We start from the raw sequence: 24329 nt of genomic DNA, 5'->3' as shown, positions 1-24329 counted from the left end.
TTGTGACTAGAGATAGAATGTTTAAAATAGTAACATACTTTAAATAGAAATCAGAGCATAAAACACATTTCTCATGTTAAACATTGTTTTGCTAATCCAAATAAAGTAGCTTTTAGATTTGTTGGGGGGAGGAGTCATTTAAAAATTCTTTTGAAATTGTTATCTTAGTTACTGTGTACTTAAAAAGAAAGAAAAGCTTCCAGCTTTGGTCTGATTCATTTATTCCTTTTTCCTCCCTCCCACAGGAGTAGACAGTCTCTTAAAGTTCGAGAACATAAAGTTTTGGGACCATATGTAGATGGTTTATCTCAACTAGCTGTCACTAGTTTTGAGGTAAGTCATTTTTTTTTAAATGTGATTAAAAGCTGACTATAAATCAAAGTATGTAAGTGATACTGAGTATATTTTATGTGGACGCTTTATAGCACAATGATACTACTCAGGGCCTCAGAAACCCAGTATCAGCACACCGCAAACAGAGAGGAAAAGGGCTCTTAATCACACTCTTCAAGCTGCTTTGTTGTGAAGGTTTTACAGTATGGCCAGAAGGCCCAATGTTTTCAGGTTGCTGCATATTTTCACTAATACTACTCTGTTAAAACTGTTCTCCCAATGATGCCAGTGACATCCTTCTAGACTTGTGGTATTCTAAACAGTATTTGGCAGTTAGTACAGCCCTTTCTTCTTGGCAGGGTCTCCTGCCTTGGTTTCTGTCACTTCTGGCTCTCCTGTTTTTCTGAATCACTCCTCTTGCTATTGACCAGCCTGTTTTACTTTATTTACTCTTTGACTTATATGCCTTGTTAAGATCTAACTCAAGATTCTGCTTCTATTTCTATAGTGATTGCTTTGGAAATCTCATAACACAAACTGCTATCTCTGTTGCTAAAGAATGTGAATGAATGAGTGAATGCACGAAGGAACAAGCAAATCCCTGCACTTACTTTGTGCTGTTTGTGGGATGTGGCTGGCCCATTATCACCCCAGACTTAGTATGGCTAAAACTAATCTGTGCAGTGATTCTCTCCAGCCATTTAAATCAAGATATATATAGAATTGCTCTAATCAGAAATAGAGCACAGTGATCATTTTAAAAATATTTAGATTCTGAAATGAATGGATACTTTTTTGGTCTAAAGGTGCTAACTCAGCCCCTTCACTGAGGTCCCTGGTTCTTAGCTCAGTGTGGTTGAGGTAAGTGTTGATGTTATCCTGTCACTTACTAGCAGGAGCCAGGGTGCTCTATTTGCATCCCAGCTCTACCTCTTACTGGATTTGGGGAAAGTTGCTTGACCTTCACGAACTTCAGCGTCCTTGTATGTAAAAGCAAGAAAATAAAGTTCATTTAGCAAATATTTCATAAGATCCCATAGGCTCTAGGCATTCTAGGAGCAAGTGTACAAAGTGGAATAAGGAAAAAATCCTGCCATCAGGGAGCCACAGTATTGGAGGAGGGAGGCAGACAGGCAGGCATCAGCAGGTTGGTAAGCACAGGAGAGTAAGAGTTAAATCAAGTCACTGCTATTATTGATTATCGGAGTGCTCAATAAATATTAGCTACCCCAGGAACCCAAAAAGGAGAAAATAGGGACTCAACTGAGAAAGAAGACAATTGGGAAATGGAAAGAATAAGGGAAATATTTCATACATTACAAAGTCCTGAGTGAGGTGGAAGCTCAAACCATGCTCAATGGAGGAGCGGCAGGGAGGTTTCTATGGAAGGGTGGTGACAAAGGCATCAGAGGAATCATAATTAATACATATACCTGGTGTGCAGGACTGCATTCTTGTGTTTTTGCTTATGGTCTTTTCCTTATCCTTTGCCCCTAGGATATTGAGTCATTGATGTCTGAGGGAAATAAGTCTCGAACGGTAGCTGCTACCAACATGAACGAAGAAAGCAGCCGCTCCCATGCTGTGTTCAACATCATAATCACACAGACACTTTATGACCTGCAGTCTGGGGTGAGGGATTAGGCAGAACCTTTTGCAGGGGCGGGGGGTGGAAGAACTGAAAGTGTCCATATAGGTAAAGTCTCATGGTTGGGTTCAGTGGCTGAGAATTGTATGTTGGCTCTTCTGCTTACTAGGTGAGCTACTTTGCTTATCATTTAATTTGTTAGGTCTTTCTTTATATTTGACTTTTTAAAAAATTGGATTTTGGCCTGGTGCAGTGGCTCATGCCTGTGATTCCAGCATTTTGGGAGTCTGAGGTGGGAGGATTGCTTGAGGCCAGAAGTTCACCACCATCTTGTACAATGTAGCAACACCCAGACTCTACAAAAACAAAACAGAAAAATAATTGTATTTCTTGTGCAAAGTCCCTAACAAGTGTGATGACATCACCATACAGCTTTTAATATATATCCTTTCATGCTGAAATTCCCATGGAAATATGTCAGCTTCATAGTCATTGAGGGATATTAAAGAGGACACCACAACCTTTAGCCTAAACCTTTTTTCAAAGGAAGAAGGATTTGACCTGAATGTGCAGGAATCCTCATGTCCTCATATCTCCTCATAGGCATTTAAAATCTCCAGCTTTCTGACTGTATTCCAGAAAGCTGGGTGTACTTGCTACCCAACTGCAAAACAAAATGCTGTGTTTCTACGCCAATTTAAATTTTAACTATGAAATTAATTGCTAGTTCAAATAACTCTTCTGACCGTTTAAAAACTTAAGAAGTTTGCCGTGTGAGAGTGGGATGGGTTGCTCAATTATAGTGCTAACATGTATGTAGATATCCATGTGGTTTTATTGATAAGTTTTTTTTTTTCTCTCTCTCTTATTTCCTACAACTAGAATTCCGGGGAGAAAGTCAGTAAGGTCAGCTTGGTAGACCTGGCGGGTAGTGAAAGAGTATCTAAAACAGGAGCTGCAGGAGAGCGACTGAAAGAAGGCAGCAACATTAACAAGTAAGGTGGCTGGTCCCAGAACAGCCTGGGTGATTTCCTTCTGGGGGGGATTTGTTGCATTATGAGGGTCAGATGGTTCTGATGCACAGGTTGTTTAAAGTCTGTATAGCTTTAGTAAACTGGGTTGAAGAAAAACAACAACAACCTGTGTCTATTAAGATGTATGAGGTTTTTGGCCAGGCACGGTGGCTCATGCCTGTAATCCCAGCACTTTGGGAAGCCAAGGCGGGCAGATCACCTGAGGTCAGGAGTTTGAGACCAGCCTGGCCACCATGGCAAAACCCCATCTCTACTAAAAAGGCACAGTCACGCACACCTGTAACCCCAGCTACTTGGGAGACTAATGCAGGAGAATTGCTTGAATTTGGGAGGTGGAGGTTGCAGTGAGCCAAGATTACACCACTGCACTCCAGCCTGGGCAACAGAGTGAGACTTTATCTCAAAGGAAAAAAAAAGGATGTATAAGGATTTTGTTTTGGTACGGTGGCTCACAACTATAACCCCAGCATTTTGGAAGGCCAAGGTGGGTGGATCACTTGAGGCCAGGAGTTCAAGACTAGCCTGGGCAACATGACGAAGCCCCTTCTGTACCTGGTCTCTACCCCGTTTCTACCCATCTCTGCCCCATCTCTACTAAAACACAAAAATTAGCTGGGCATGGTGGCACACGTCTGTAATCCCAGCTACTCAGGAGGCCGAGGGATGAGAATTACTTGAATCTGGGAGGTGAAGTTTGCAGTGAGCCAAGATCGCTCCCCTGTACTCCAGCCTAGGCAACAGAGCGAGACTCTGTCTCAAAAAAAAAAAAAAAAAAAAAGATGTACGAGTTTTAATTAAATAAAACTGCATGGTGCAGCTTGCTCAAAAATGGCACAAATACCATATTCTGACGTGCGTGGAAGCTAAAAAAGTTGATCTCATGGAAGTAGAAAGTAGAATAGTGGTTACTAGGGGCTGGAAAGGGGAGGCCAGGGGGAATAAGGAGAGGTTGGTTAATGGATACAAAATTACAGCTAAATTGGAGGAATAAGTTCTAGTGTTCCCTAGCACTGTAGGGTGACTGTAATTGACAGTTTGTTGTATATTTTCAAATAGCTAGGAAAGTGGATTTTCAGTGTTCCCAACACAAAAAAATGATAAGTGTTTGAGGTGATGGATATGCTAATTACCCTAAATTGATCATTATACGTTGTATATGTGTATCAAAATATCACACTTTACCCCATAAATATGCACAATTGTGTGTCAATTAAAAATAAAAGCAAGCCAGGCACAGTGGCTCACGCCTGTAATCCTAGCACTTTGGGAGGCCGAGATGGGTGAATCACCTGAGGTCAGGAGTTCGAGACCAGCCTGGATAATATCATGAAACCCCTTCTGTACTAAAAATGCAAAAAACTAGCTAGGCATGGTGGCAGGCGCCTGTAATCCCAGCTACTCGGGAGGCTGAGGCAGGAGAATCTCTTGAACCCGGGAGACAGAGGTTGCAGTGAGTCGAGATCGCGCCACTGCACTCCAGCCTGGGCAACAAGCGTGAAACTCCATCTCAAAAAAAAATAATAATAATAATAGTACCTACTTCACAGATTTGTTAGGGATAAAATGACCATAATGTGCTTAGAAAAATGTCTGGCACTTAGTATGCAGTGAATAAAAATTAACTGTTATAACTGTTGTTTTTTATAATCAGGATAACCATTATCATGATTCCAAGTTCAACAGAAAGTAGTTTAGTGTGTACTTGTAATCTTTTTCTGTTGAGCTGTAATAACTTAGGGTTTCGTTTAGGACAGAATGTGACAAGAGGAAATACATTCAGGAACATGTTTGCACAGCTTGCATTTAAGATGATGTTAACACATTATTATTTTAGTATACAAAAGTTTAAAAATTAGAAGTAAAATAGTGGCCCCTCTATCAGATGGACACAGCCATACTCACAGGGAAAGACCACTACTATAGGAAGTTAATCATCCAGTCATTCTGTCTCCTGCTCTGATAACAAAGGATTTTTCTGTATTTCCTGACAAGGCATTGCAAGATTCCAGACTGGCACTGCAGCCGTGCTGCCAAAATGAGTTCAGAAACCAGGATGGGGAGGCAGAAATGGGAGTGTGAAGGAGGAGGTTTCAAAGAAAAGATTGCCACGCCTCCTGGAGATTCATTTGCAAGTGCTGGGCCATGCCTGCTGGTGGGGCTTGTGGGATTCACACTAGAAAGTCTGTAGACTTGTTGGAATTTAGAGTGTGTGTGTGTGTATGACTGGCCTAGATGTGGAATGACCACTAATTTTATTGAGCTCTTGCTAATGCCAGGCACTATTCTGAATGCGCCATATGCAATGTCACATCAGCATCAAGGCATGGGTCCATTATCCCCATTTTACAGATGAGAAAACCAAGACAGAGCACAGTTTAATGATGTCTCCCAGGTCACCAAGTTCTAAGTGTGGATTTTGGAAATGGTTGCAGTCAGTTGGTCTCCGAGCCCAGGCTCAGCCACTGTGGCTACACTTGTGGGGATGGCTGTGCATTCTGTTTGCCAGGCAGCATCTAGATGATACTTTTGTCCCAGAGTAAGTGTAAATAGTGCCCCCTTAATTTTGGATGTGAGTTTATGTAGTGTCCCTTACTGGATTACCCCAAGGCTTGGTGATTACATGATTTAGATCATTTAGTAACTGGCTCTTTTTTCATAATGACTGGTTGAATTGAATGGAATTCCCTCAACATCTTCCTCTCTTTTCTTCCTTCCTTTTTTTTTTTTTAAAGAAATGGGGTCTCGCTATGTTGACCAGGCTGCTCTTAAACTCTTGGCCTCAAGCAATTTTCCCATCTTGGCCTCCGAAAGTGCTAGGGTTATAGGTGTGAGCCACTGCTTCTGGCCTCATCTTATTTACATACTATCTCTTTCACAAATGGATGTGTGTATTCCTTACTAGTTTATGAGATATGATCTTCATTTTTAAGCGTTCTTTATACTTTTCAGAGCATTTTCATACACTCTGGAAGGCTCATAACATGTATTTTTATCTCTTTTTAAAGATGAGGAAAGGACTGAAGCTTAGAGACGTTGAATAACATAAGTAAAATCCCAGCAAACATTTAGTATGCGTTGGCTGGGTGCAGTGGCTCACCCCTGTAGTCCCAGCATTTTGGGAGGCTGAGGCAGGTGGATCGCTTGAGGTCAGGAGTTCAAGACCAACCTGACCAACATGGTGAAACCCTGTCTTTACTAAAAATACAAAAATCATCTGGGTGTGGTAGTGGGCGCCAGTAATCCCAGCTACTCAGGAGGCTGTCTCAGAAAAAAAAAAAATTGAGTTCCAAAACTAAAGAAATCTCTGACATGTTCTTAAGCTTTCTCTCGGCCTCCCACTTACGTTTCTTTGGATGGAGTATTAATAATCCTCTTAAGCAGGCCTGTCAGGGACTTCACACAAACGTCAGTGTCTGCTTAATGGGCTGTGGATTTAGGAACTTCATGTCTCCTGAAGCTCTTAAGACCTTTAAGCACATGTTACTCCTTTCATTAAAGAATTAAGACACTGCGTGGCCTACTGCCAGGGAGTGTTCAGAGCTTAGGAGGTATAGGTCATCTGTGGACCATCTTCATAGGGGAATACATTTGAAAAGCCAATCTGCTGCTCCACCTGTCTAGTGAAGGTGGAATGAGGAAGGCTTTTCCTTGTCACTGCAGTCTGGCTGCTTCAGCTTTGCTGAGAACACATTTAGATCATAGAGCATTCTCTAATACCCCCAGACACTGAAAATGGTTCCATTTTATTCAGTAATGGCTAGTCACTAAGTGCAAACAATGTTTATCTAATGGGTATCGTTCCCAGTCTCATTCCTATTTCAATTCCTGTGGTTAATAAGCTAACATCTTATCAATAAGCTAACATCTCCAAAAGTGGGTTCAGTTGAACACTTATTCTAGAGAAATTCATATATGTTACTTCTGCGATTGTTATAATAGGGTAACTCATAAGCATGATATTTCTAGTATTTCCTGTGACTTGGTGATATGGTATGGCTGTGTCCCACCAAAATCTCATCTTGAATTGTAGCTTCCATAATTACCACGTGTTGTGGGAGGGACTCAGTGGAAGTTAATTGAATCATAGGAGCGGTTTCCCTCATGCTGTTCTCGTGATTGTGAATAAGTCTCACGAGATCCGATGGTTTTATAAGGGGAAATCCCTTTTCCTTGGTTCCCATTCTCTCTCTTGCCTGCCGCCGATGTGCCTTTTGCCTTCTGTCATGATTGTGAGGCCTCCCCAGCCACGTGGAACTGTGAGTCCATTAAACCTCTTTTTCTTTAAAAATTACCCAGTCTTGGGTGTGTCTTTATCAGCAGCATGAAAATGGACTAATACACTCAGTCTTCCTTTTTTTCTTTTTGAGTACTTTCCATGATTCTTGTTCATTTAGAGCCCCACTCTAAAGAGGTATTTCCTGAATAACAAAACATGAATTTGTATCGAGGGAGAAAAATAAAATGGCTTACTTCTGTCCATTACTCAAGGGTGGGTGTCCTTCTTAATTTATGACTTGTACATTATGGAGTACATACATGTGAATTAAAAACCTGGATAGACATCTTTGCATTTAATGTGAGAGACCCATCAAGAACAGCAAAACTCTGCTCCTTGGGACACAGTAGCCACATCGTTGGAAGAATTTGATAGGGTTACCCAAGGTTTCCTAAAGCATTTTTGTCAAACACTAGGTCCTCAAATGGCTTTGAAAAGAAACAAATCCTTGGACAAGTTATTTTGAGAAAGAATAATTATAAAACCTTTCTTTGGAGATTCACAGTGCTAAAAGCTCAGAGACATGCTGCAGTAATAAATCCTGTAAAACTTTGTCTTGTCGTTCTCCAAACTTATTTGATGACAGAATTCTAGGTTTGACATATATTAAGATCCCTAGAACAGTAAAGTATACAGTAACATTTTAAAGTATACACTAACATTTTCAGAAATGTCAGTGTGTACTCTATTGTTCTACCACAGCGGTTGATGAACATTGAGTTTAATAATTGGCATTAGCCACTGGAAAATAATTTAAAAGAAAATGAGGCTGATACTGTACTATTACCATTTTCTTTGCTCTCCTGTCATATGATGGTACTGTCCTTTACTTATAATTTGCCATCCATATTCTTTTCCATTTCTCCTTTACTGTTAAGAGTGAGGACTTACTGGGGAGAACACTAAACTCAAATCCACTTATTTCATCAGTCTTTCAACTAATTACTTTTCTTTTTTTTTGAGATGGAGTCTTACTGTCACCCAGGCTGGAGTACAGTGGCACAATCTCGGCTCACTGCAACCTCCATCTCCTGGGTTCAAGTGATTCTCCTGCCTCAGCCTCCTGAGTAGCTGGGATTATAGGCGTGTGCCACCACTCTCAGTTAATTTTTGTATTTTTAGTAGAGACAGGGTTTCACCCTGTTGGCCAGGCTGGTCTCAAACTCCTGACCTCAGGTGGTCCGCCCCCTTGGCCTCCAAAAGTGCTGGATTACAGGCGTGAGCACCCGTGCCCGGCCTCAGCTGATTATTTCAAAGCCGGGGATTGCATTCTGCTCTAGGCAACAGAAACCAGCTACACTGACAATGACGTGTGTTAATTTTTCTCATTTAACAGGAAGTCCAGAGGCTGGTACAGCACCTCAGAAATGCACATAGCTCTACTAACTTGACTGTGTGTTCATGTCATTCTCATGATCTCAGGATGGCTCTACCATTCCAAATATCATATCCATATCTGTGGTACAAACTGGAAGAAGGAAAAAGGAGGAAGGGCAAAAAACCACAGGCTTCTGTCAGCTGAATTTGTACCTTCTTTTATCAGGAGAACAACCGTTTTCTTGGAAGCCCCACCCAGTAATGTTTACCTACATCTCCTTGGCCAGAACTGTGTTTAATGGCTACCCGAAGCTGCAGAGAGGATTTTGGAAAATAGAGTTTTTAGCCCAGCACATTGCTTCCAGGAAAACCGGTGTTCTGTTAGCAAATAGCACTCGATGTATCCCAAAAGCATCATTGAATTAGTCCTTTTTAAACAGAGGTCCATGTTTTGGTCTTCACTGGATCTAGATTGAGATTAACGCTGCAGATATTTACTGAGTGCTTTCAGTCGTAAACCAAGCACAGTAATTGCATGGAGGAATGTGTATGGCAAATTACACCGTCTGCCTTCAAGGTAATCACAATCTAAATAGAAAGGCAGAGAAATAGCTACACAAATAACTCCAATAAAGTTTAATAAGTATTATATGTATGATCTTAGAACTGATTATTGGACTAAGTAAAATAATATTTGAAATCCATCCTATACAATACAGATAACATGTACATCATATCCACTCCCAAGGAAAGAAATCTGATTGTTGGAGTTTCAGGGGAAATGGTGCAGGTTAGGGGAAGGTGCAGAAAAGAAAAAAAAAAGTTGAATTATAACTCAGTTTTTTCTCACGGATTATATTTATTGGAGTGGCTTTTATTTTGCTTTTGACCCTCCCAACTTTCTTTTACTTTTTTTATCCTGAGTTCTTCATTATGATAGATAGATTTTTTAAAAAAAATTCTATCTTAAAACATGACTGTCCTTTTATAAATGTCATCTCCTAGCTTAAGACTTACTTCCTCTCCAGTCAGGCCCTCCCACCCCTGCCTAAGAACTTGTGGTGAGAGATTTAAAGATTAGGAGCTTCCTTACTATATCCAACTTCAGGAGCTGTGCTTTAGTGGAATCAGAAAGATTCCTGGAATAACTTATTTTGCCACTAAAATTGGCAGACAGCTGTTCCCTTGTTCTGGATTCCTGTGAGGCCAACAGGCTGCCCGCTGGCCTCCAGCTTGAGAAGACAGTATTAGCAGGATCAATACTTAGTGGTTTTTTTATATTTTTAAGTTCCCTGGGAATAAAATAATTCATAAAAATATGTAAGCCTGGCCAGGCTCAGTGGCTCATGCCTGTAATCCCAACACTTTGGGAGGCTGAGGTGGGAGGATCACTTGAGCCCAGGTGTTCGAGACCAGCCTGGGCAACATAGCCAGACCCCACCTCTACAAAAAATTTTAAAAATTAGCCAGGTGTAGTGGTGCACACCTGTGGTCTCAGCTACTCAAGGGGGCTGAAGTGGGAGGATCGCTTGATCCTGGGAGGTCAAGGCTGCAGTGAGCCAGGATTGTACCACTGCTCTCCAGCCTGGGCGACAGAGCAAGACCCTATCTCAAAGAAAAAAAATTAATATAAGTGTGTGTATATATATATATGTATATATATACACACACACACATATATGTACTTGTGTGTGTGTGTATATAGACACACAAACACGCACAAACACACAGACATATAAGCCTGTGATTCACCTTTCAGACGCTGAACTTTCTAACAGGTTTTGGGATTCCAGAAGCCCCTGCATCATTGCTTTTGAGTGGAACATAGACGAAAAGGATAGCATGGGCTCTTCTTCCCTGGGTGACCTGATTATCTCACTGGCCATTGAGTCCCACTCATCCTGCAGTTACTTTCATTCTGTTCCAAGGGGACGGTAATAGATTTAGATAGAGTTCTTGTTTTGAATGTGTGCGTACTATTAGATGAAAGGGGCGGCTTCTACTAATGATACACTTCTCTAACTGGATGAGTTACAGAGCAAAATATACATGGGAATTGGAGTTATAGAACACTTCCATACAGCTCCACCCCTCTGCTGTTGCTGCTTACATGCTATACTGATGTAGGGGAGAAAAAATATTTTTCCTCTATTTGCCCTGTAAATTAGACTGGCCAAACACAGATTAACAAGAGAAAAGCAACTAGAATTTTATTAGCTTATGCATCTTGCTTATACATGGGAGCACCCAAAGATGAATAACCCAAAGTGGTAGATATAACTTGGGCATATGACTGGGAATGGTGGCTCACACCTGTAATCCCAGCACTTTGGGAGGCCAAGGCAGAAGGATCCCTTGAGTCCGGCAGTTCAAGACCAGCCTGGGCAACAAAGTGAGGCCCCTTCTCTATAAAACATTAGCTGAGTGTGGTGGCATGCACCTGTAGTTCCAGCGACTCAGGAGAATGAGGTGAGAGGATCGCTTGAGCCTGGGAGGTTGAGGCTGCAGTGAGCCATGATTGTGCCAGTGCCTGGACAACAAAGTGAGACCCTGTCTTTGAAAAAAAAAAAAAAGGAAAAGGAGTTTTGGGCTTCTGGATGGGGGAGGCAGGTTATGGGAAGGTGACCAGGAAAAGTATGGTGAACAAGAGTTGTCTAGAGAGGTTTGTGACACAGGTTTCTGTCACTTCTCCACCTTTAAGAGTTGTTAACAGTACTCCCCTTCTTGGTGCTAGAGAGGGAGACACCTCTACAAATGGAAATGTCCTTTACAAAAGGAAAATTGATGCCATGTTTTTAGAGCTTTTCCTGAGTCTGCTGGTTCTCAATGGCCTCTAGCTTAAAATAATCCATATTTTGGCACCCTTCAGTCAGCTTGCAGACAAGATGTAGGGTGGACATTGATGACACTGTATCTTTCCTTTTTTCTCTCAAAGCGCTATTTGGATTTTGTGTTTCTACATTTAGGAGTACTAGAAACTTTCTGTGTTTCCCCCTTACACTGTCAAAGTAGAAATTATAAGTAGTTGCCACAAAGTAGATGGATAAATCTACTCTCGGTGATGGATAAATCCATGTCATCTCCAAAATGTATTTTCATGTGAAAGGTCACTGTCAACCATAAAGTTACTAATATTGACTTTTAAGTCACTGAACTTTTTAGAGCTTGTGTGAATTAAAATAATATCTGCCACACATAGATAGTAAAATATCTGGGATAGTTCAAAGAATTGTTTCCAATCAAAAATATTGATAGTTGCAAAATGTGAAAAAATGCCCTCTATTCTATATTAAAGCAGAAATGTATTTTTACCTTTTATTGAACTCCTACTTGCCTCTATTATCACATACAGTATTTTTTTCATAAAATTGTTACCTTTGGAGGAGTGATTGGACGTATTTAATTTTTTTGAACAGCTGTATTAAGAAGTAACTCACATACAATATAGTTCACCATTTTAAAGTGTTCAATTCAGTAGCATTAATATATTCAGAGTTGTACCGCCATCACTGCAGTCTCATTTTAAAACATTTTCATCATACCCAAAAGAAACCTTGTATCCAAATCATTCCCTATTACCTCCACCCACAGCCCTAGTCAACCACTACCTCCATCTCTATAGATTTGCCTGTTCTAGATATTTCATATAAATGGAATCATACAGTATATGGCTGTGTTCGATTGCTATTGCTACTGTAACAGATTACCACAAACTGAGTAGCTTAAAACAACAGAAATTTATTTCTCACAATTCTGCAGGCCAGAAGTCTGAAATCAAGGGGTCAGCAGGGTTTGTTCCCTCTTAGGGGGTCAGAGGGAGAATCTGTTCTGTGCCTCTCCCCTTGTTTCTGTAGGGCCATCAATCCTCAGGGTTCCCTGGCTTGTAGATGCATCACTTCGGTCTCTGCCTGCATCTTCATGTGGCCGTCTCCCCTGGGTGTCTTCATATGACCTTCTTATAAGGACATCACTCATTAGATTAGGGCCCTCCCTAATCCAGTATGATCTCATCTTAACTGATTACATCTGCAAGGACCCTTTTTCCAAATAGGGTCACATTCTGAGGGTCTGGCGGATATGAATACTGTCCAACCCAGGACAATGGCCTTTTGTGTTTGGCTTCTTTCACGTAAAATAATTTGCCAGGGTTCATCCGTATTGTAGTTGTTGTGATACATGTATCTGAACTTACTCTCTTTTATGGCCAAATGATATTCCATTGTGTGTTTATACCAGATTTTATTCATCACTTCATCATTTGATGGGCATGGGGTCGTTTCCGTATTTTGACTTTTGTGGATAAAGCTGCTTTGAATATTCATGTACAAGTTTTTGTGTAGACTTAACGTTTTCACTTCTCTCGGGTTAGATTTGTTTCACCTTTAAATCTTTCAAGTATGATATACATTTTTGTGGATAAATGTATGGGGTACAAGTGCAATTTTGTTACAGGCACAGATTGTGCCGTAGTCAAGTCAGGGCTTTTAAGGTAGCCGTCACCTGAATAACATACATTGTACTCATTAAGTATTAATTAAGCTTCTTGGCTGGGCGCAGTGGCTCACGCCTATAATCCCAGCACTTTGGGATGCCAGGATGGGTGGATCACCTAAGATCAGGAGTTCAAGACCAGCCTGGGCAACATTGTGAAACTCCATCTCTACTAAAAATACAAAAATCAGCCTGATGTGGTGGTGGGCGCCTGTAATCCCAGCTACTCGGGAGGCTGAGGCAGGAGAATCTCTTGAACCTGGGAGGTGGAGGTTGCATTGAGCCAAAATCATCATGCCATTGAACTCCAGCCTGGGTGACAGAGCAAGACTCCATCTCAAAAAACAAACAAACAAAAAAATAAGCTTGTCATCCTCTCCCCTTCCACTCCCTCACCCTTCCAAGTCTCCATTGTCCATTCCAGTCTCTATCCATGAGTACACATTATTTAGCTTCCACTTATGAGTAAGGACATACAATATTTGTTTTTCTGTGTCTGACTTGTTTCTTTTATATATTTTTATTTTAATTTTTTTGACTTGTTTCACTTAAGAAGATGTACATATTTAGGCCACTCAGTGGTAATGGCTGTTATTAAAATTCTAACAGCCATTCTAATCAAATGAATTCTGGTTCATTTTCTGAATCTTGAGTTTATATTATATTTCGGGGACTTTTCAGTGACTCGTCTTTGGGGAATTATGTTTTGTGGGAAATAGGCTGCTTTCCTTTCACCTTATTTGATGGAAGTCTATTGTTAACATTACAAAGAAAGCTGTCTAGTCTTTCACTTGCTAGTTTGTGTCCTTCTTTGTTATTTGTAGTAGCATTTAACTTTTTTTTCTTTCTTTCTTTTTTGAGATGGAGTCTTGCTCTGTCGCCCAGGCTGGAGTACAGTGGCGCGATCTTGGCTCACTGCAGCCTCCGCCTCCCAGGTTCAAGCAATTTTCCTGCCTCAGCCTCCCGAGCAGCTGGGACTATAGGCACATGCCGCCACGCTGGCTAATTTTTGTATTTTTAGTAGAGATGGGGTTTCACCATGTTGGCCGGGATAGTCTTGATCTTCTGACCCCTGACCTCATGATCTATCTGCCTCGGCCTCCCAAAGTGCTGGGATTACAGGTGTGAGCCACCACGCCCGGCTGCATTTAACTTTTTAAACCATTTACAAAGCACTTTCTCTTTGTGATATTTTGTTTTTTGTGGGGTTTCTTTGTTTTTGTTTTTTTGAAAGAGTCTCAGTCTGTCACCCAGGCTGCAGTGCAGTGGCACAGTCGTGGCTCACTGCAACCTCCAACTCCCGAGTTCCAGAGATTCTCCTGCTTCAGCCTCCCAAGTAGCTGGGATTACAGGCACCTGCCACCACGCCCAGCTAATTTTTGTATTTTTAGTAGAGACAGGGTTTCACCGTGTTGGCCAGGCTGGTCTCAAACCCCTGGCCTCAAGTGATTCATCCACCTTGGCCTCCGAAAGTGTTGGGATTACAGGCGTGAGCCACCAACGCCCGGCCTCCTCCCCCAACTTCTTGACAGATTAGTAGAGACTTGATTATATTAACTGTGGAGCTTTATTGTTCTGCATATTTTATACTTAAACCAAATAAACATTCCATAAAACTAATTTTTCATTTTTTCTTGACAGATCGCTTACAACCTTGGGGTTGGTTATATCATCACTGGCTGACCAGGCAGCTGGCAAGGGTAAAAGCAAATTTGTGCCTTATCGAGATTCAGTCCTCACTTGGCTGCTTAAGGTAATCCATTGCTCTAGTGTTCTTTTCCAACTAAAAATTGGCTGTCCCAGATGTGACAGAGTAAAGGTGTGTACAAAGCTAACCAAATACCTAAAGAACTCTCCTGATGACAGTTATTCTAATTCCTAGGAACACAGAATGAAAACTATTTTCTACTCCTTCTTATTCCATTTGAATGCTGTTTGACAGGCATTATTCATTGCTTGAATATAGAGAGGACACATTTCATCTTGTCATGACGTTATTTGTGAAATGCAAGTCCATTTCCACGTAATGTTTCCTTCATAGAGAATAATGTCATACCTAACACATTTAGTGCTTTTATCATGTGTGTTGTCCATGGAATGGGCTTCCTAAGATGCTGTTTGAAATACTTGGCAGGACAATTTGGGGGGCAACAGCCAAACCTCTATGATAGCCACAATCAGCCCAGCCGCAGACAACTATGAAGAGACCCTCTCCACATTAAGATATGCAGACCGAGCCAAAAGGATTGTGAACCATGCTGTTGTGAATGAGGACCCCAACGCAAAAGTGATCCGAGAACTACGGGAGGAAGTCGAGAAACTGAGAGAGCAGCTCTCTCAGGCAGAGGTAAAAGCAGCCTGGTGCTCCCTGCTGGTAAAGTTCCCTGGCTTGCGGGATTTGACTGGCAAGGGTATGCTCATTTGCCGTTGTAGGTCATCTGATATGGTTTGGACTTACGTCCCCACCCAAATCTCATGTTGAATTGTAATCACCAGTGTTGGAGGAGTAGCCTGGTAGGAAGTGATTGGATCATGGGGGCGAACTTCCCCCTTGCTGTTCTCATGATAGTGAGTTCTCACCAGATCTGGCTGTTTAAAAGTGTGTGCCACCTCCTCTTTCACTCCCTTCCTCCTGCGCCAGTCATGTAGGATGTGCCTGTTTCCCCTTCCGCCATGATTGTAAGTTTCTTGAGGCCTCTCCCCAGCCATGCTTTTTATACAGCCTGTGGAACCATGAGCCAATTAAACCCCCTTTTCTTTATAAATTACCCAGTCTCAGGTATTTCTTTATAGCAATGCGAGAACTGACTAATACATCATCTCAATGTGGTTCAGCACTTCAGTGTTTATTGGCATCTGCCAAATGCTAAGCATTGTGAAGACCAACATGAGTAAAACAATACTTCTGTCCTAGGAACTTATGGTCATGGAAACAAACAAATAAGAGATAATTCCTGCTACTATCTGATCATTTGCTTCAGTAAATCTGTTGGCCTTTGAACTTTCAGTGGGAAAGTATGTTGTTTATATTAACATTATAAACTATTATTTCCACAGGGCCTTGCAATTTTTAGAGAATTTAGTTAGGTGTCATCTCCTAGTTAAGCTATGGAAAAGGCATGATCAAGGATAATTAAACATTAGGAATAATTCAGAAATCTTTTTCTTTTCCATTTATATCAGGCTCTGACAAGAAACAAAATCTTTTTGCATTGTTATCTTCTTTCTTTGGCTTTACTGAAACTTTAATAATAATATACTCTTCTAAATAGGTGTTGCTTTTTGCAAATTATTGGGTGAGGCACCGTCTTATTTGAAATATTTAAGAGGACAGCTTTGGAGGCCAAGTGCTTTAGTTTAAGTCACAGGGTTCCACATGCCAGGACTTGGGAGTGTATCTGACACTTTTAAGTTCACATTCCTTCACCACTCTCTTCTGACCCCACTGTAGTTGGGAGAGTATTAAGTTGTAAGAAAGAAAGAAAGAAAAACACAATTAATGGCCATCATTTATGGAGCATTTACATGCCAGGCACTGTGTTAATACTTTTATCCATCAGTGTATTTCATCAAAAAGTAATCAATAGAAGACTGAAAAAACAAAAAGGTGAAGACAGGAGTCTGAATACTCTATTAATTGGTGATCTTGGCATTGCATTGTAATTGTTTGTTTATATATCTTTCTCTTCTTCCAGGCTGTGGCTCTTAAAGTACAAGATGCTGTGTTTTATTAATTTTTTTTATCCCCAACCCCTAGCCTAACATTGATACTAGAAAGCACTTACCACAATACCTTGCACATAGTAAGTGCTCAATAAATGTTGCTGATTTTTATTATCATTTATAATAATTCAGTGCATTAAGTATAATTTTTAGATAGATTGTAAGAAGGGTAGCAAAACACCAGAAAAATAAAAATGCTTATAAACCTTGAAAATAGTCATGATGCTAGGAGGAAAGTATAATGGTTCTGCAATGTGTTTATAGGTGGATTATCTACTTATTTGCATTTTTACTGTGACCACATAATCTAGGCGAGATGGCTCAAGCAATACCTGGCTGAAGGAAACAGAAGAAGAGCCACATAGGTCCACCTAGAATTTTCTTTTTCTGTTTCTTTTTTTTTTTGGCGGGGGCAGGTGGACAGAGTCTCTCTGTTGCCCAGGCTGGAGTGCAGTGGCACCATCTTGGCTCACTGCAACCTCCATCTCCTGGGTTCAAGTGATTCTTTTGCCTCAGCCTCCCAAGTAGCTAGGATTAGAGACAGGCATGCGCCATTACACCCAGCGAATTTTTTTTATATTTTTAGTAGAGACAGTGTTTCGCCATATTAGCCAGGCTGGTCTCAAGTGATCCACCCACCTCAGCCTCCCAAACTGTTGGGGTTACAGGCAGGAGCCATTGGCTTTGTTAATACCATGAGCCTCAGGCATACTCAGCTAGCTTCCAGATCATCACATCCCAGCTTCTCGTCCAAGCTCTGCCATCTTTCTTGTTCATAGAGTTTTACTTTGTAGAGGCTCATGTTACTTTAAGGTGTCAAAGCATATTATTGAGAAGTAAAGGCCTCTCCCCTCAAAATTTTGTTAAGCTGCAAGTATCTGTATTGAAACCTCTTAGTTACTCTCCCTGAACAAACTAGAAGGGAAACCACTGCCCTTTTAGCCAGCAGTGCTGCTTCTGGGTGAATGATAATGATAAATAACAAAATGCATGACCATCAGTGGAGAAAGATAGTCTAAAGGCCCAGATTCAAAATTTAAAATACATGAGAAGTCTTTACCTTTTATAGCAGATTAATTTAACTGGAATTCATTTATTGATGATGAGTGTTAACCTCTGTCTTATTGAAAAAGAAGTCTGCTTAAGTAACCTTTTGTCCTGCTTATCTATTTCAAAGTTGAACATTAGCATCTTTTAGGGCTTTAAATGTGAAATTTAAGTATAATGGATAAAATGACTAATGATTTGTTTCATTTTCATTCAGGACACTGGTATTTCTTTTTCAGGGAGCAGCCATGTTCTCTTACATTCGTTTAATAAAGGTTAAAAACCCACCCCAACAGCATATAACTTAATTTTTTCCAACAGACTATTGATAACTGCTTAAGAGGGACAGTAACTGATTGTCTTGTACATAATGGTGGAAAAATTTTGAACATCAGATATCTCTGGTTTCATTTTAAAGGCCATGAAGGCCCCTGAACTGAAGGAGAAGCTCGAAGAGTCTGAAAAGCTGATAAAAGAACTAACAGTGACTTGGGAAGAGAAGCTGAGGAAAACAGAAGAGATCGCACAGGTAGCTTGATAATTTAGCCCTAAAATATTGGGATTCTTTTTCATTTATTGTCTTTTCTGTGTAGTTTCCGGTCATCTTCAGGAAGTCTTTTTTTTTTTTTTTTTTTTTTTGAGACAGAGTCTCACTCTGTCGCCCAGGCTGGGGTGCAGTGGCGTGTTCTCGACTCACTGCAACCTCCACCTCCCAGGCTCAAGCAGTTCGCATGCCTTAGCCTCCCGAGTAGCTGGGATTATAGGTGCCTACTACCATGCCTGGCTAATTTTTATATTTTTGGCAGAGATGGGGTTTCACCATGTTGGCCAGGCTGGTCTCAAACTCCTGACCTCAGGTGATCTGCCAGCTGCAGCCTCCCAAAGTGCTGGGATTACAGGCATGAGGCACTGCACCCGGCCTCAGAAAGTCTTTTAAGGGCCCTTTTCTGCCGAACCAGAGATTGCAAAGATCACTTTTTTGTTTGTTTGTTTGTTTTTTGGAGACAATGTCTCCCTCTGTCACCCAGGCTGGAGTATAGCAGCTCAATCACAGCTCTCTTGCAGCCTCAACATCCTGGGCTCAAGTGATTCTCCTCCCTCAGCCCCCCGAAGTAGCTGGGACCACAGGCATGTGCTACCATGCCCAGCTAATTTTATCTATTTTGTGTAGAGCTGGGGTCTTATTTTGTTGCCCGGGGTGGTCTCAAACTCCTGAGCTCAAGTGATTCTTCTGCCTCAGCCTCCCAGAGTGCTGGGGTTACAGGCGTGAGCCACTGTGCCTCGCCCAGCAAAGATCACTTTTAGACATTGACGTAATGTCTTTTTATCAACGTACAGTTTGGCCCATATATTTGCTAGACGTGTTAGATAGCACTAAATTTGAACAAGCATGATTACAGAAAATGTCATTCATATTTCCTGCTCTTCACATTTAAACGAAAGTCTGTTTTGTGATTTTTTTTTTTTTTTTTTTTTTTTTTTTGCAGACGGAGTCTCTGTCGCCCAGGCTGGAGTGCAGTGGTGCAATCTCGGCTCACTGCAACCTCCGCCTCCTGGGTACAAGCGATTCTTCTGCCTCAGCCTCCCGAGTAGCTGGGACTAGAGGCTTGCGCCACCACTCCTGGCTAATTATTTTTGTACTTTAATAGAGATGGGGTTTCACCGTGTTGCCCTGGCTGATCTCAAACTCCTGAGCTCAGGCAATCCACCCACCTTGGCCTCCCAAAGTGCTAGGATTACAAGTGTGAGCCACTGTGCCCAGCCTTGTTTCGTGATTTTTACATCACCTGGCAAAGCATGAGGCTACCTGATTTTTATTTTATTTTATTTTATTTTATTTTTTAATTTATTGAGATGGAGCCTTGCTTTGTCACCCAGGCTGGAATGCAGTGGCGCAATCTTGGCTCACTGCAACCTCCGCCTCCCCAGTTCAAGCTATTCTCCTGCCTCAGCCTCCCAAATAGCTAGGACTATAGGTGTGTACCACCACAACTGGCCAATTTTTGTATTTTTTAGTAGAGTCAGGGATTCACCATGTTGGCCAGGCTGGTCTCAAACTCCTGACCTCAGGTGATCCACCTGCCTTGGCCTCCCAAGAGGCTATCTAATTGACAGAGAATTTGTAACATATAGCATATCATAATTTTTTCAATGTATTTGATTCTTTGGGCTTGTTAGGAAATGCTGTATGTTTATATTTTAACTTTTACTTAAGTTAAAATATAAAGGAAGGACTAATTCTCAGGGTTATGTGCATTATGAATTTCTCTACATTATATATTTCACAAACATTTTTAATCTCATTGATCATTTGGAAATATTGGACCATCTCAATCATGTAGCTTAACAGCAGTCACTGGAACCCAGTCCAGCCTTCTGCTGATGTGTTTCTTATAGATATCGTTCACACCCACACATACCCCTACACCTCACTCACTATCCCGCTTAACATTGCTTTATGTTTCTCCATAGTACTTAACACCATTGGAAATTCTATGTACCATATTGACTTAGCTGTTTTCTTATGGCCTGTCTCCTCCCACCAGAATATAACTTTTCATGAAAGACGGGACTTTATTGGGTTCAGTGCTGTATTCCCAGCCCGAGATCAATACCTACTACATTGTAGACTGTAATAAATTTATCTTGAATGAATGAATGAGTGAATACAAGGCCTTCCGCAGTAGAGACCCAACCTTCTCTTCCAGCCTTAACTCTCACTGCTTTCCCATATTTGCCAGGGGTTCTTGGCCCGTGAAATCATCTAGTATGTCCAGAACCTTTCTTTACTGTGCTTCCGTATGCCCTGCCCCAAGAACACCCTATCTTTATATTTCTGTTGAAATTATTCTTATGCTTCAAGAACTATCTCAAATATATTCTCTTTCTGCAGCCTTTCTTGGTCTCTTAACCCATCATGATGTCTCTCCTGGGAAGCCCCTGGCATTTTGTACCCTTCAATAGCACAACACTCTCCTCTTTTGTGCTCTAGTTATGTGGTCTTGTTCCCTCTACTAGACTCTAAGCTCCTTAAGAGCCAAAATGGTGTCTGGTTCATCCTTGGTGCCCCTATCACGCCTGCCACAAGATGTCATGCACTGTAGATTCTCTGTTAATGTGGTTGAGCAGAGTAGTATGTGTAATCCCATTGGCATTGTCCCCAGAAACAGTGACTTACTCTTTCCGTGGATACATCTTGTGAATAGAACAACAAACAGAGTTTCCTTCTTTTGTCTGTTTTTGTGCACAGGAAAGACAACGACAACTTGAAAGCATGGGGATTTCCCTGGAGATGTCTGGTATCAAGGTGGGGGATGACAAATGCTACTTAGTCAATCTGAATGCAGATCCTGCTCTTAATGAACTTCTGGTTTATTATTTAAAGGTAGGAGAACATATGAATACATATGCAATCAAGATTCATTCCTATACAGTTCGTAGTTGAATCTGGGTGCCTGTCTCTGTGATGTTGCTTTTTGTATCCAGCTTATCCCTCAGTAAAACTAAGATGGATAGTGCCCTCAGATCACCACTGAGAAGGAAAAACAGCTATTTTGTATCATCTAGGGCTGTGCAGTTGGGGCTGATCTCCTGTGAGTCCAGGCTTCAGAATGGCACAAGTGGGCAACAGTAAGTGTTGAGGTGATGCCTAGCTTTATGAGAAGGCTCTAGGTGTGAGATGGTGAGGATTCTGAGAATATGTGTGTTCTTCCACAAAGCTCCTGAGAAGCTCAGGAGGTTCTTAGTTATGCTTCTTAGTAATTCCAAGGAGATATCAAGATCAACACAAGCCTAAAGGAGACCCTCGTCCTAGATTAAATAGACAACAACGTTCTTCTAGGTCTATCCCTTGTAAACCTACATCCTCAGGAAATAACTTTTGGTCCCATAATCACCCTTCAAGTGCAGAGGGGGGATGGGGCCGCCCTGTTGCCACTGTGGTCTCAGGACATGCCATGTTGGATAGCTTACTATAGCAGTTCTCAAATTTTCTGACTTCAGAACCCATTTACACTCTTAAAAAGTATCAAGGACTCCAAAGAACTTTTGTGTATCTGGGTTATATCTGTGTTTACTGTATTGGACCCTAAGACTGAGAACCTTTTAAACTACAAACATAAACGTACAACCCTTAGCCCTCAGGGCTATAACATCATTAAATGTCTCATAGACTCTGGAAAACTCCACCAATACACGCATGATAAAATGAGAGCAAAGGCAAACAACATGTTCATGTTTCTATTAAAGTAGTTTTGACCTCATAGGCCTCCTGAAAGGTTCTCAGAGACCCCAGGCATTCTCAGATCACACTTTTAGAACTGCTTGCTTACTCTGCAAAGTGAGAAATAAGATATCTGATTGACATTGATTTAGGACACCGTGACTGATATAAGGCATTCAGCCAACCATCAGGGCATTTTTAATCTCACACATACACACACTTTCTGAGTTACAGAAACGAACTTTCAAGGACTGGGGACCTGGGGACTTGAAGGCAGCTTACATATGCTGTCCACACACCTGAATCTCTAAATGCAAAGGTATTGCCTGTTTGTGAACAGTGAGGCACCCTGTTAAGGATTCTGATCTGCCTAGCAAATATATAAGATGCAATGGAGAATAAGCCAAAATTGAAGCAAGGAGCTTCAGTCTTCTATGATTCTTTCCCTTCTACTTTTCCTAGAGACATAAATTTGGTACAAATAGCCCCTGAGTTATTGAGAATCCCCCAACAAACTTAAGATCTGTTGATTTAGGCAATGAGTAGGGGTAAGGAATTGTCTCTGAAATCTTAATTTTGAAAGACCAATCCTTATACTTTCTCTGTCAAATAGGGAGGTATTATTATAGTTATTAAACTATTTTAAGAGCAATAGAAAAAAATGGGATAAGTAGTGACCGAATCACCAATAGTCACAGTCCTCGTATGTCTGAGGTTCAGGTACTTAAAATCACATGAGGCCACGTGCGGTGTGTTTACTGTATTGGACACTATCAATGTCAGTCAGATGTCCTATTTCTCACTTTGCAGTGTAAGCAAGCAGTTCTAAAAGTGTGATCTGGGGTCTCTGAGAACCTTTCATGGGGCCCGTGAGGTCAAAACTACTTTAATAGAAACATGAACATGTTGTTTGCCTCTGCTCTCTCATTTTATCACGCATGTATTGGTGGAGTTTTCTGGAGTCTATGAGACATGTAATGAAATTATAGCCCTGAGGGCTAAGGATTGTATGTTTATGTTTGTAGTTTAAAATGTTCTCAGTCTCACGCCAGTAATCCCAGAGCTTTGGGAGGCCAAAGCAGGCGGATCACTTGAGGCCAGGAGTTCAAGACCAGGCTGGCCAACATGGTGAAACCCCCGTCTGTACTAATAATAAAAATTAGCCGGACGTGGTGGCGCATACCTGTAATCCCAGCTACTCAGGAGGCTGAGGCAAGAGAATCGCTTGAACCCGGGAGGCAGAGGTTGCAGTAAGCTGAGATTGCACCACTGCTCTCCAGCCTGGGTGACAGAGTGAGACATCATGTCAAAAAAAAAAAAAAATCACACAAGTTTGTACATGGTATGACCCACAGGCATCAATACTCTATGTAATATCAGTATTAGAAATTCAAAATTTTTAGCATTTTCAAAGTTGAATATTTTAAAATACCACTATGAATGAAACTGCTTTTTAATGGTTCTTAAATTTATGTAACTGTTTTCAAAACACTTTCACTGTTAATTCAGATGATCCTAAAAGAAATCTAAGTAGGTGAAATAGATAATATTATCCTGGTTTTGCCAACAAAGAAACTGAGGCTCAGAGAGTGAAATGGCTTTCCCGTGGTGAAGTCAAAATTGAAACTCAAACTATTCTACTGTCAAGTCCAATTTCCTGTGTTAAAAACAATAACTAATCATTGTCGGTTGGGGATTTGTTTTGGTAGTGTTTAAACATTTTTTTTAATTTGGTGTATTAAGGGTAAGCGTTTTAATGCTTCAGATATTTAACATCTCTGGCAGGATTCATTTAATATTTTTGTGCGTGTGCTGCTGAGTTATTCAAATTGATTTTGATACATTTTTGTTGAGTTACTCATAAGTGTGGGTTTTTCTTTCTTTAATAATCTTTTACTAGGATCACACCAGGGTGGGTGCAGATACCTCTCAAGATATCCAGCTTTTCGGCATAGGAATTCAGCCTGAGCACTGTGAGATTGACATTGCATCTGATGGAGACGTCACTCTTACTCCAAAAGAAAATGCAAGGTAAGAAAAGTAAATGGCGACTTCATGTGTCTTGTGTGCCTTGTTTTCAGAAGAAGGCTGCCTCTTTCTGTTTGCTTTCAGCTATATTAAAGTTAAGGATACACTGGGTCCTCAAGGGGGCCTTGCTTTCTGATAGTAGCGAGTGATTACTGTGAAGGAGTGACTGTTTTTGTATGCGAGTTCTAGTTCCACTTATTCCATAACTCTGAGTTTTAGAACCCTGTAAAGATGAGGAGTCCAATAATGAGAGTAAGTGAAAAGAGTAAC

General features: G+C 41.1%; 1 protein-coding gene across 7 annotated transcripts in view; it reads left to right on the top strand.

The window, feature by feature from the left end:
• KIF13A (kinesin family member 13A) overlaps positions 1-24329 on the top strand; it is a 234154-nt gene that overhangs the window by 141163 nt on the left and 68662 nt on the right. For all 7 annotated transcript variants that reach the window (XM_063665845.1, XM_054490482.2, XM_054490485.2 and 4 more), the window contains exons 7-14: positions 246-333; positions 1831-1965; positions 2804-2916; positions 14681-14792; positions 15174-15386; positions 18228-18338; positions 21060-21194; positions 23932-24062. In XM_063665845.1, the coding sequence (XP_063521915.1) occupies positions 246-333; positions 1831-1965; positions 2804-2916; positions 14681-14792; positions 15174-15386; positions 18228-18338; positions 21060-21194; positions 23932-24062 (1038 nt within the window). The remainder of the gene's footprint in view (positions 1-245; positions 334-1830; positions 1966-2803; positions 2917-14680; positions 14793-15173; positions 15387-18227; positions 18339-21059; positions 21195-23931; positions 24063-24329) is intronic.

The sequence above is a fragment of the Pongo pygmaeus genome, chromosome 5 (genome assembly GCF_028885625.2).
Source record: "Pongo pygmaeus isolate AG05252 chromosome 5, NHGRI_mPonPyg2-v2.0_pri, whole genome shotgun sequence".
NCBI lineage: Eukaryota > Metazoa > Chordata > Mammalia > Primates > Hominidae > Pongo > Pongo pygmaeus.
This window is presented reverse-complemented; position numbering and strand designations above follow the sequence as displayed.